Source organism: Sus scrofa, chromosome 4 (genome assembly GCF_000003025.6).
Source record: "Sus scrofa isolate TJ Tabasco breed Duroc chromosome 4, Sscrofa11.1, whole genome shotgun sequence".
Taxonomy (NCBI): Eukaryota; Metazoa; Chordata; class Mammalia; order Artiodactyla; family Suidae; genus Sus; species Sus scrofa.
Window position 1 is genome coordinate 115825646 of NC_010446.5, and position 13552 is coordinate 115839197.

The window sequence follows — 13552 nt, forward strand, 5'->3', positions numbered from 1 at the left end:
TTAAATTCCCCAAAATGAGGGGCTGGAACTTAATTTGCTCTTTCACACTGAAGACTCTTAAGTGTCTAGGTAGAGGGGGGAAATTACTCATAGTAGCATTGTAGAATATACCATAGTGAAGACTGATCGTATAGCTTAGTAAAAGTAAAATAGTTTAATTTTGAAGTGCCGTGTTAAAATAATTTTTAAAATTAATTCAAATAGTTCAGTCTCTATAATTCAAATTCATAGATAAAACTCCTGTTTTGCCTTTGTTTCTTGATGTGGTGCTTGCTCCAGGCAGTAGTGACTCACGTCCTGATTTCATCTATCACATACAAACCAGCTGGCAGTGACATTTCCTCTGACAGAATCTGTTGCCTGCACAGTTCAACTTGTTGCAATTTGAGAACAAGGATCTTATTTTGCATTCTTTCTGATTTGGAGTACACTATTTTTATATTTAAAAGTTTGCTAAAAAGTCATCATTATAAACATTTCTAAGCATAGTGCCCAGGACTAAGAGTTAGTTGCTAAAGCCATGCCATAATTCATTAAAATACAGCTAAGCCTAAAAGGATGAGTGCCTTATCATTGAACTATAAAAAAAGATTTAAGCTATTAAAATAGAGATCTGATAATATGATAAAAGTAAATTATCTTATTTATACTATTTATATAGTATAAATAAGAGATAAGAGATTCAATTGAGATAAGAGATTGAGATAAGAGATTCAATTCAGGATTACAGCTAAAAATACTATCTTGGGAGTTTATTTGGGAAAAATTATTAACAATGTCAGTTAACTCTCAAAAGTTTGTTGAGGTTTTTGCCTTTAAATTTTACTGGAAATAATGTAACCTTTAAATTTGAGTTTCACACCAATATCTTTGATTAAGTGAATGTATAAGTTGGAGACCTAAAATTAGTGTAATTAAAAACATCCTTTCTTAAATGAGAAACCATGTAACTCATGTCTTATTTTTAGCTTTATATTTATTCGAACATCAATATTATTTTTATTATAATGATTAATTATCATTCCATGGAGTTTCAAACACATGAAATTATTTAGAATCCTGAAAAATAAACACTGATTTTTATTATTTCTGAACTCTATCATATTATGAAACTGAATCATCCTGTGGATAATGATATATTCTCTGATTTGTACCTACTCCATTTTTGTTTATTATGTATTTCTCTTTTAGGGACCTCCTGGCTTACCTGGTCTCAAAGGTGACCCTGGCTCCAAGGGTGAGAAGGTAAAAATAAAAGAATGTGTTATTTCAATTTTGATAGCCTAATAGCAGGGACAGTAATTTTGAAGATTAAAATAACTCAGAAGGAAATTTGTCATTCTAACCAAGGAAAATGTTGTCAATCCTTAGCTTCCAAGATGAATTTAGAAAAGAGAAAATATACAAAATAATAGTGAAAATTTGTGCCAGAACTCAGTGTTATATTTCTCAGTGTTCCTTTGTAGGAGCCATATGGAGAAAGCATATGGTTACACTAAAATAACTATTCAGAAAATAAACAGAATTCCAAAATGCCATTTTTTATGTTTTTAAAAATGAAAACAAAAAATTTAAACTAGACTATCTTTCAGATAGTTATTTGAAAGATATATAAGCTCTATTGCATTAAATAAAATAAACCTTTTTAGAATGGCATTGATTTTTTTTAATTATTTCTAAATCTCTAGTCATTCTTAGATCCTGAAAAATCTCCAAAGAATAGAACTCATTTCATATGAAAAATATGCTTATTAAAATAATGAATTTTCAGTGTTTGTTTCACCAATATTGTATATAGTCATTCTTTGTCTTTTTGTTGAAGGAGTTCCCTTTAAGTAAATGAAATACTGAAGGTGATATTTGTAGAAAGCATTTTGTTCAATAATATTCCCAACCCTTAATAAAGGTCTCAATGTAATCAGTAAATGATCCTGTTAGGGGAGGGGAAAGAGGTTCTTAATCCTGTATTTTATTCAGAAAGGGTTCAATTTTTATCTGTTTTTTTACTCTTATGTTTTATAAATGTAATGTGCAATTGTTTATGACTATAATTTAATATACGATTATAATTTATATATTGTTAAAATTTCTTTGCCTTTCAAAGGGACATCCTGGTTTAATTGGCCTGATTGGTCCTCCAGGAGAACAAGGTGAAAAGGGTGACAGAGGACTTCCTGGAGCTCAAGGATCTACAGGAGCAAAAGGGGATGGAGTGAGTAAAGACATAAATTATTTTCCTACTCCTTTCCAATCACACACATTCCTTTAAACTTGACCAAGGAAGTGATTTAGAGCATCTTAATCTCATTAAGTCAATGATGTTTTCAAAAAGAAATTTCTTTTACCTTAGAGTAAATAAATAACAAATATGACTTAAGTTTGAAACCATAAAAATTACAGTTCAGCAGGTAATTACGCAAATGTTTATTGAATCCCTACATACAAATTATTATTCTGAAAGCTGCAGGAATGTAGATATATATATGTAGAAAGAGAGACATTGCAGAAAAATGCAAAAAGAATACAGATTATCTTACAGAAGTTGTTTCTTAGATTCACAATGGAAATTTTAAGCTCTTCTTACATATTTTTGCATTGTCTAAATTTTGCAATGTGTTGTTATGTGAAATGTGAGAGTGGAACAGCTGAGAAAAAACTTTAATTTGGATGATTCTCTCCATAGGGAATTCCAGGTCCTGCTGGCCCCATAGGTCCACCTGGTCCTCCAGGCTTACCAGTAAGTAGAAGACAGAAGAATTTCATAAAGTAAACATATATATATATACCTAAGAGACACAAATTCTCCAGATTTTTATCTGTACTCTTGCCTTTGCATTTTCTAGGGTCCTCAAGGTCCAAAGGGTACCAAAGGCTCTACTGTAAGTATCTTTCCCTTTGTCGTTTAATTTTTCAGTGAAACCTACTCAAATGCCTTGTTCTTTATTTATCTTGTTCCTTATTCTTTCCAACAGGGACCCGCCGGCCAGAAGGGTGACAGTGGTCTTCCAGGGCCTCCTGGGCCTCCAGTAAGTGCACGATAACAAGAGCGATATTTTGGCAGTTAGCATCCTAAGATTGCCAGTGACTTCCCTGAATTTATAAGAAGGATGAAAAAGCACATTCTGTCAAAGTGCTGATTTTCTAGGAAATAGCAACTACCTTATTTAAGTACTCAAGTCGACATGCCAACACTTGTCTTTTAATTTTCACTCTTTGAATATAAAGATATCGTAACTACATGTTACAATAATTTTGTTTTTAAATAGTTTTTCAGGAATGCCATATATTTTTATGTCACATTTTCCCAAAAGCAATTGATCATATGCCACAAAGATACATTAATACCCAACTAGGAATAAAATAAAAGTTTAGATGCTTGGCATTTTTCCTGCTGTGTATAATGATAATAATAAAGGCAATAATAATAGCCACCATTTAATAGCACTGACCTCTTCCAGGCTTCACACTATTGTGTTAGAACCAAGTGACCAAATTTGAATCTTCCTTCTTGTACTTGTTTCCAAGCTATATGTGTATTAGTTTGCTAGGACAGCAATAACAAAGTACCTCAAACTAATGGCTCAAGCAACAGAAATTTACTGTCTAATGGTTCTAGAAGCCGGAAGTCTTAGATCGAAGTGTTAGCGGCATTGGCTCCTTCTGAGGCGTGGCAGAAAGTTCCATTTGAGACTTCCCTCCATGGCTTAGAGATAGCTGTCTTCTTGTGTCTCTTCACATAGTCTTCTGTCTATGTGTGTCTTTGTGCCCAAATTTCCCCATTTTAGAAGGATACCATTTATATTGAAATAGGACTCACCCTCATGCCTTCATGTTCACTATATTAATTATATCTACAGCTGCCCCAATTCTAAATAAGATCTTCCTCTGTGTTACTGGGGACTTCTACATGTGAGTTTTTGTGGGATACAATTCAGTCCGTAAAAATACGGATTAACTGTTTGGTGTCCTTCTACTCCTACACATATGTTAAGTCAGGTCTGATTTTGTACTTCTTTTAAGTTTGTGGATTTATAAAGTTATAAATGTTTGGAACCAGCTAATGTGTAATTTTATTTTATTTTATTTTTTCTTTTTGTCTTTTTAGGGCCGCACCCACGGCATATGGAGGTTCCCAGGCTAGGGGTCTAATAGGAGCTGTAGCCTCCAGCCTACGCCAGAGCCACAGCAACGCCAGATCCGAGCCACGTCTGCGACCTACACCACAGCTCATGGCAATGCCAGATCCTCAACCCACTGAGCGAGGCCAGGGATTGAACCCGCAACCTCATGGTTCCTAGTCGGATTTGTTCCTGCGCCACGACAGGAACTCCTTATGTGTAATTTTAAACATGACATAAATTATTTTCAAGCACAAGAGACAATTATACAGCACAAGAACCTTAAAATCCTGTTTTAATATTCAGAGACTAAACTCTAGTTGCAGAGGTAGGCTTGTGAATGAGGATTAATTAATAAATAAGAAATTAATATGCATAATATATGTCCACACAAATCTGTGCTATGTTATTGTATAGAAATAGGTCCAGAAATCATCTGATTTTTGTGCCTACCTCAGTGTTTCCACTAGATTCTTTTTAAAAGAATTTATAAAGATTAAAGATACATATATAAAACACATAAATGTTAGCAAATAGAGAAAACATTGTAAAAGGGAAAACATTGAAAAGTTAAACAAATTCTAATTTCTTGTAACAATAACATAATCAGTCATAACTAATATCTGCAGAAAAGTTTACCTTAGGGAACAGTTACATGCACCTGTCTCTTTCACAGGGTCCACCTGGTGAAGTCATTCAGCCTTTACCAATCTTGTCACCCAAAAAAACAAGAAGACATACAGAAAGCATGCAAGCAGATGCAGGTGATACTATTCTCGATTACACTGATGGAATGGAGGAAATATTTGGTTCCCTCAATTCCTTGAAACAAGACATCGAGCATATGAAGTTTCCAATGGGTACGCAGACCAACCCAGCCCGAACTTGCAAAGATCTGCAACTCAGCCATCCTGACTTCCCAGATGGTATGTTAATAATACATGGCAAAGTGAATGTACTGAGCCTCTAAGTTACAGAAGAGCATTGTCAGCTCATTAATTCTCATTAAATGTTTAATATAGTCTCTAAATAAAACTAAAGTGAATGATTATTATTTCCAATCTTGTAGACAGAAAAAGTCATTTACATTGTGTAAATCAAGATCTGCCTTAGAAAATCTTTGTCTTATTACATAAGGTTTCATTAAATTATGACAAAAATCATTCAGGGATGATTATAGGTAGCACAAGTGCATTTTATAATTATCACAAAAAATTGATTTTATGTGTGCACACATATGTGCATGTTACTTTATAATTATTTGTGTCCTATATCCTAACTTAATTTACATAAATACAAGTAAAATTAATATGATTAAAGAGCATAACTGAATTATATGTGACCTATCAGTTTAGCAGTTTGGTAAACAGAATATTTAAGAATTAGAGTAGTTTGAAGAATTTATTTCATTGATCCATGAATAACCAGAACCACTGTGAGCAATTTATTTGTAATAATATTCAGGATAATTTATTATACCTATTATTTCACAAAGTTTTTATACACCCCTTCTGAAAAAGAAACAGTTCCAAGTAGCCTAAGTTAATTGACTGCTTCTCACAATACTAACAAGGGGCAGATCTGTATCTGATTTTAAATCTCTCACTTTATGTGGAAATACTTTGCCACTTTTTTTACTTATGGTATAGTATTATTTTGCACTATGGATCATATAACGAATGCTATAACTGAGGTCTCAATAACTTAGTACAGATAGAAAAGTTCCATGTAATTCAGGAACAGATATGCATTATGGCAAGAACATCATAAAATCCTCCTATTTTAATCAAGCACAGCCTGTTAAAAGGAAAACAAATCATTTCTTAAAGGTTCTTTACAGGCTACTATCAAAAGTCCTCAAATTTATCATATATTTATTTGAAAAAAGATACATTTAGTTTCTAATTAATTTAGTGATTTATAAGGAGAATGAACCAGACTCTGGAGCTAGTTGAGGTAATCGTACTTAGTACCTGAAATCAGATGTAAAAATGGTAGCATTTACTGACAGCATAAAATGACATGTGATTAATTAGAACCTGAGCAGTCAAGAAAACTTTTTGAAAATTGTGTGGATGGAAAGCTTACTGCGGACTGTAGTCCCCTGTGATTTCCATATATTAACTAGCTTTACTAATTCTTTAATGTGTTCATTAATTACAATTATATATTTGTTTACTTATCCATCAGTGCCAGGCTCTGTTCTTCATGCAGAGATTCACAGATAAACAGAAACAATAATGGCCCCAGGCTACTGTTGTCTAATGAGAGAGATGGGTAAACTCTAAGTACTAATCCTAGCATATTATGGCAGATACAGATTTCCCCCTGCTATCATAAATTAGAGGGTCCCTATGAAAACTTTTGCCAGCCAAAATGGTGTAACGCAAAGAAAAAATTACCTTAGGATCCATCTTGCTAAGAGATGCACAAAATAAATAGAAATAAAGCACAGATGCTCACAGATGGTCAAAGCTATGGGGCTTGGTGCTGAGATATTGAGTGTCGTTCCCAGGAAAGGAGCTTGCCAGTGTCATTCTCACTGCTGGGGTGCACGCTGCCTCTGTAACTGCTTGTTGCAAAACAAATGCTGAATTCTCTGGTCATGTTTTACCTTTTCTGTAAGAAGGAAAATCATCTCCCAGTTTTCTTCGGCTAGTGAAAGTGGACCTATTGATGTAGCTGTTCGGTAAAAGCAAAGTGGCATAAAGCAACTTTTGAAAAGAGGGAGATAACCTGTATTATGAAAAACAGTAGGTATTTAGATAATTTAGGAATGATTTCATTTTGGATAAATAGGATTTTAATATTTGAGGAGGTGTCATTTAAGCTGAAACCTTAAAGAGAGAGCTAGTCACACAAAGAATCAAAAAGGTATTCCAGGCAGAGGATAGAGGACATTCACAAAGCTTTGAAGCAAAGATCTTGGTGTCTTAAAGGAACTGAAAGAAGATCTCTATGGCTGAACAATAGTGAGCAAAGTGGAAAATGACATGAAGTCATCTGAAAGGAAGCAAAATGGAATCAAAGGACTGGTTAAGAGGCTGTTGGACTAATCTAGGCAAGACATAATAGTGGCCTGGTTTATAGATGTGTCAGTAGAAATAGGAGGTGAATCAACTAGAAATAAACTGAACATAGTATATATAATAGTATATATGTTATAATAGTATATAATAGTATATATGTTATAATATACTGAATTCATTTAATAAACATTTCTTAGTAATTAAGTATATGTTATTTGAAGGAATATTTAATAACTATGTTTTAACTGAATAAGATAAAAATAATGCTTACCATACAATTCAAAGTTTAAACCATAAGAAATATCAAAGATTAAGAATGTTTATTCTTACTGGTAAAATCTTGGATGATTTTTATCTTCTTGTATATTTTTTCCTGAGAATTTTAATTTGTTATAGAGGTGAATTTAGGAATAGTACAATCAGAAATAGTGAATTTTTTTTTGTTAAAGAATTTATTTCAAAAAACAAACTGGCATTGGGTTTTCAGGAGTTCTGGTGCTAAGTTAAGCCGTTTGGGCTTTTAAGTTGTTCAGAGTTCATTATCAGTGGATTGACCTCACTCAAATTAATATTTGAAATGAAGTGGCAGCATGAAAAATGATAGGAGGAAACAAAGTCACCATCACATGTGTATCAAGTCTGTCTCCCAATAATTCTTTTTTTGTCTTTTTAGGGCCACATCTGTGGCATATGGAAGTTCCCAGGCCAGAGGTTGAATTGGAGCTGCAGCTGCTGGCCTATTCCACGGCTCATAGCAGATCTGACCCTTGTCTGTGGCCTACACTGCAGCTCACGACAACGGCAGATCCTTAACCCATTGAGCAAAGCCAGGGATCAAACCCGCGTCCTTATGGATACTAGTTGGGTTTGTTACCGCTAATCTACAATGGGAACTCCCTCTCAATAATTCTTAACAAAAACCCCATTGGCAATTATTTAAGAAATAACTTTGTCAGTCTCACTATTTACCATCTTTAGTCACCTAACAGCAAATTAATGGTCATGAGCACTCACATGATAAGATTTTTTCCATAACATTTAGATAACAGAATTAATAGCAAACTGAATTTAAATATAAAAAAATAACCCTCCTTCTTAGGATCCCATTCAAAGGGGAGTACATTTACTTCAAAAGTTTTTGCTAAAAAGTAATGCAAAAATATGATCCTTGAGGCTAAGTACATACTCTCACTTCCATCACTAAAAAAAAGAAAAAAACTCAAGAAAAAATATATTGATTGTTATACTCAGGTTACTTAAGAAGTAAATAATACATATGGGATTTAGGGTCAAGTATATCTCATTTCAGTGTACTTGCAATTTATCACACATGAATGATAGAATGTTAATTTTTTCATTTAAGCTAAACTTAACAGTAATAGAAAAAAAAAAAAAAAAAGATGTTCCAGGCAGAGTGTATGGAGGCATTTGCAAAGTTTTGAGACAGACAAGACAAAGAGTCACTCTTGAACTATTCAAATATACACCCCAGTGTAACCAAAAGCCTAGAAAGGATTCGTTTTTCCTTATTTTTCTAATAAAATTTGGTAAATAAGGTATTCAATTTTGATATATATGTGTTTGTATATGACATATTTTTCCTACTTCCAGGTGAATATTGGATCGATCCTAACCAAGGTTGCTCAGGAGATTCCTTCAAAGTTTACTGTAATTTCACATCTGGTGGTGAGACGTGCATTTATCCCGACAAAAAATCAGAGGGGGTAAGTACCAGTCTGTTTCGGTGGTGACTGTTGACAGCTCCTGCCATGTTTTTGCAATATTGAACTAAACAGGAAAATTATACTGTCATATTTTCATTTATCTGCTTTTCTTACAGGGTAATTAGAGCACTTCATTTGCATAAACATGAATAAGGCACCAAAGTGACACACAGAGTTAACAAATACTTTTTTCCTTAATTTTTACCCAGATGTAGTCTTTATGCACCTGCTCACTCTCTAAAATTCTATGGCTTTCCATGACACAGCACAGCTGATTCTCAGATTTTAGTGCATGCATGGTATTCTTCTTTCCAATTACCATGTGCTAGAAATCACAGCTGTATATTATGCTCAAAATACATGATTTTATGAAGAATGAATCTTTCACATAAAATAAGAGTCTGCACTTGTGTGCTTTTTGAATGTTTAGTCTCTTCAAACATATTCCTTGATTTTTCACCTAGCAATATCAATATATTTGAGTTCTGTCTTTAAAGCTACAGGCAAATCATTAACATAAGAAAAGACTTTTCACTAGCATAATTACATTCTCCAGACATTTTACAGATGGGAAATTTTGACTTTATTTGTATTCTTTTAATAAATCACATTTTTCTTCGTAAGTGGTGTAGGTATACAGAGACACAAAAACTCCATAAGAAAAACAAGTAGCTTTAAATGTGACCAGTATCATTAGGAGAGATATTAAGCTTGTAAGTAGGAATACCCATGTGACTCAGCAGATTGGGGATCTACCTTTGTCCCTGCAGTGGCTTGGGTCGCTGCTGTGGCGCAGGTTTGATCCATGGCCTTGGAACTTCCACATGCTGCAGGCATAGCCCATCCCCAAATTTTTCTTAAAAAAAGTTTATAAGTAAACAATGAGTGGAAGGAGCAGGAGACAAAGCAATTTCTGTTTTCCAACCACACTTGGCAAGTGCAGAAACATAAAAAAGCTCTGCTAGGCCACAAAGAAATGTGGGAAAATAGAAATACCTCCCCTTAAAGGATTAGTCAAATTCCCCATAGTGAAGCCATATATGTCTTTATATTTTGCTGATTTTTGCAAAGCAAAACAACAAATGCAGATTTATAAAAGATTCTAAACCTTTTCCCCAGCAGGGAATGATTGGGTTTGCTTCCTGTCAATGACTTTTCCATAGCATCTGGCCTTTAGTTACTAGCTGGATGCTTCAGGATGCCTCCCTGACTGTAAAATCCTAATGCTACCTGCCTTGATAGCAAATGCCAACTGGCATTGTGAGGGTTTCCTTTGTAAGGGCAAACCAAGAGTTCCATCTATCTATGTCCCTTACAGCCAACCCTTAGGGTGCCTTTACTAGGTTATTTTCCCTCCTTCATTTTGTGGAATTAAAGCAAACAGGAAAAAATAAAGAAAAAAAAGACTCAGTCTTCACTAAACAGGAATTCACTAGACCTACCTCAAATTTTGCTCTTTATCTCATTTTGTATAATCTAGAGTAGTCCATTTTAAAAACTCTTTAGCATCTTAGTCGTATTGAAAATTACATATATATTTTTATCTGGAAAGTTATATATACATGAAAATATATATACTAAAATTTTTATGGATGTATAAAACACAGCTCATAATTTAACCTAATTTCTAATAGTCCGGTTTCTTTGCAACAGGTAAGAATTTCATCATGGCCAAAGGAGAAACCCGGAAGCTGGTTTAGCGAATTTAAGAGAGGAAAACTGGTATGTTATTACCTCAATATGAAATAGTTTATCTTGGGAGTTCCCGTTGTGGTGCAGCAGAAACGAATCTGACTAGGAACCATGAGGTTGCAGGTTCGATCCCTGGCCTTGCTCAGTGGGTTAAGGATCCAGCATTGCTGTGAGCTGTGGTGTAGGTCACAGATGCGGCTCAGATCTGGCGTTGCTGTGGCTCTGGTGTAGGCTGGCAGCAACAGCTCCAATTGGACCCCTAGCCTGGGAACTCCATGTGCCATGGGTGCGGCCTGAAAAAAAAGAAAAAGAAAAAAATAGTTTATCTTGAACCTCATAAATGAAGCTCAAATTATATATCTCTAGACCCTTACTATGAAACTCTAAATTGCACAAAGCAGGATTCCATGTATTCTCTAGTTTGCTCTACCTAAATAAATCTCTTAGATCACTTGGGTATTTTAGAGAGAAGTCTAAAATTTTTGTATCAAAATAAATACAAATATATTAAATTTACTAAAATAAAAATATCAAATAAAGTATGCATTTCAGTAAGTACCCGAGCTAGTCAAAAAATGGATTATGTTAGAAATATCAGATATAGAGAATATAATATCTATTTAGTATCTCTGACTCTATTTCCTTTATACTTGAAACCTAATTTATTCTTTGTTTTCAATTTCAGTAAGAACTTTTGGAATGTGAAATGTTTTTTTCCAGTAGTTACGTCTGGAAATAAAGTGAATTGACCTGACCTTTTACTTGTATTATAGCACACATATGCTTAGATATTTCATACAATTACCAGTTCATGATTAATTTTCTATAGATATTCTAAGATTTGATATCAAAACTAAATTTGTATTTAAAGGCAGCTTAAAATGTATTTGTTTTTAAGATATTAATTAGATGTATTCAAGTGAAAGTTTCCCACTTATTCAGGTGATTTTTCAATAGTTTAATATTCTTTAAAAAGCTATTATTTTCCTTTCACAGCTATTTACATAGTTATCCTATAAGAACCTATACATATTAATTAACAACTTGTAGTGAACTTCACCACTTGACATAACTCCTAGTTGTCTTCAAGTTACATATATCCATGTTACATTTGTATCTGTGTATGAGATAAAAATACATACATAGAACTCTGTGTGAAGTTTTATTTTTTGCTGTTTAGTTTTGTTTCCTTAGAGTGAATTTCCCAGTTTTTTTTTTCCTCCAGCTTCTCAAGGATCCTTACCATCTGAGCTGTTAATCAGTAAGAATTAAGTGAAATCAATAAAAAGAAAGTCATAGATAATTGCCTTTGTATTGACTTAACCTTTAGTCTGAGTGAATCTTAATATTTTTTTAAATCTAGGTTATATTTTCAGCCGACCCCAGATAATTTGGTTATACCCAATAAAACAATATATGAACTTTATAAAAGAGACAATTTCTAATTGCTTAATTAGCAATTAAGACCGTTGTCCTGCTCTAAATAAAAAACAAGTATTTCCTAACAAAAAATATTCACTTGCATGTCTCAGGCAATATGCTTGGTGCTGGTGATACAGTAATAATAAAAATATATCACCTAGGAACAAACAGGCTGGAAACTGGAAAACCCAAAACTCCTTGGAGGATGTGGCCCCCAAATGAAAAAGGCAGGAATATTTCGAAAAATTTTAATTAAGTACATATACTAGGAAAATAGGTGAAATTAAACAACATATAAATAGTTAATCTTTGCATTGCACAGAGATTCAGTTTTCATTTTCACTCTTTAACCACTCTATTTAAAAAAATATAGACCAATATAATGAAAAATTTCCTAGAAACAAAAATATTCTTGAGGTATTTACTAATTAGGAAACTATAGAAATAAAGTGGGGCTTTTTTTCCAGGTATTGCTGACAGTAACTCAGGTGGGAATACAGTCCTGATTTCATAAAATCCTCTCTCTGGGTCTTTTGACCCTCAGTGCACACTTTCTTTCATTAAGTGAAAATGAGTCTATTGATTCATTCTAATGCTTCTGAGATTCCAGTTCACTGTTGACAGTGAGTTTCTTCTTTTATGACAGAAAAGAAGATAAAAATCTTTGTGTCTTTCTCTTCTCTTATTTCTAGCTTTCGTATTTAGATGTTGAAGGCAATTCCATTAATATGGTACAAATGACATTCCTGAAACTTCTAACTGCCTCTGCTCGGCAAAATTTTACCTACCACTGTCATCAGTCAGCAGCCTGGTATGATGTGTCATCAGGAAGCTATGACAAAGCACTGCGGTTCCTGGGATCAAATGATGAGGAGATGTCCTATGACAACAACCCTTACATCAAAGCCCTGTATGATGGCTGTGCGGTGAGTATGATCCTTCACAGACGGAGGAGGCAGCACGTAACCATCCCAGTCTGGCCCTAAGTCAGCTTTCGCTCATGAAATGGATGTCAGTTGTTATGAAGATTTGATGCTTAACACTGACATATCAAAAGTACAGTCTATGAGAAACCACAGTTCTTCATACAGACAGGCAGATGCAGAAACTCTGAAACGTATAGATACATTTTTAAAGCCATAACAGAAGGTAATCTCGGAGCATATGTTATTTGTATGGAATTATGCCTGATATTTGAATACTATTACAGCTAGTTATTCCTGAAGTGAAAAAAAAAAAAATCAAGAGCATTATTTCATTCGCTTTCTTAATCCATGACTAAAATAACAGAAAAAGGAACCACCATTATAGCATTTATACCATAGATAACTCTTACCCCTGTATTTTGCTTATAAGGAGCTTACTGGTTGGTATTGTGTTACAACACTTTAGACAGCTACTATCGTTGTTACTTTTATCCTCTGGAACTATTTTTCTCACACATATGGGGATTTCCCAAGAGAAAATTACCTAGAGAGCACCCTAAAAAGCTCCTTGTCTTGGCTGATGACTGAAGGGTAGTCACAATTACAAATAAATGAAGTCAATAGACTACACAAAATCAAAG

At 33.8% G+C, this 13552-nt stretch overlaps 1 protein-coding gene and 1 long non-coding RNA gene across 4 annotated transcripts in view; one reads left to right on the plus strand and one right to left on the minus strand.

The window, feature by feature from the left end:
- Positions 1 to 13552, plus strand: part of COL11A1 (collagen type XI alpha 1 chain) — a 203299-nt gene that overhangs the window by 187265 nt on the left and 2482 nt on the right. Inside the window, 9 exon segments of the mRNA XM_001929372.7 lie at positions 1192 to 1245; positions 2105 to 2212; positions 2684 to 2737; positions 2844 to 2879; positions 2973 to 3026; positions 4795 to 5044; positions 8759 to 8871; positions 10525 to 10593; positions 12678 to 12911. Of these exon segments, the coding sequence (XP_001929407.6) occupies positions 1192 to 1245; positions 2105 to 2212; positions 2684 to 2737; positions 2844 to 2879; positions 2973 to 3026; positions 4795 to 5044; positions 8759 to 8871; positions 10525 to 10593; positions 12678 to 12911 (972 nt within the window).
- LOC110260367 overlaps positions 1 to 13552 on the minus strand; it is a 34618-nt gene that overhangs the window by 5318 nt on the left and 15748 nt on the right. For 2 of the 3 annotated variants that reach the window (XR_002343557.1, XR_002343556.1), the window contains exon 4: positions 12918 to 13095. The exons of the other annotated variant lie outside the window; for it this stretch is intronic. This is a non-coding gene — a long non-coding RNA (uncharacterized LOC110260367). Of the gene's footprint in view, positions 1 to 12917; positions 13096 to 13552 lie in introns of those variants that run through there. 3 annotated transcript variants of the gene reach the window in all.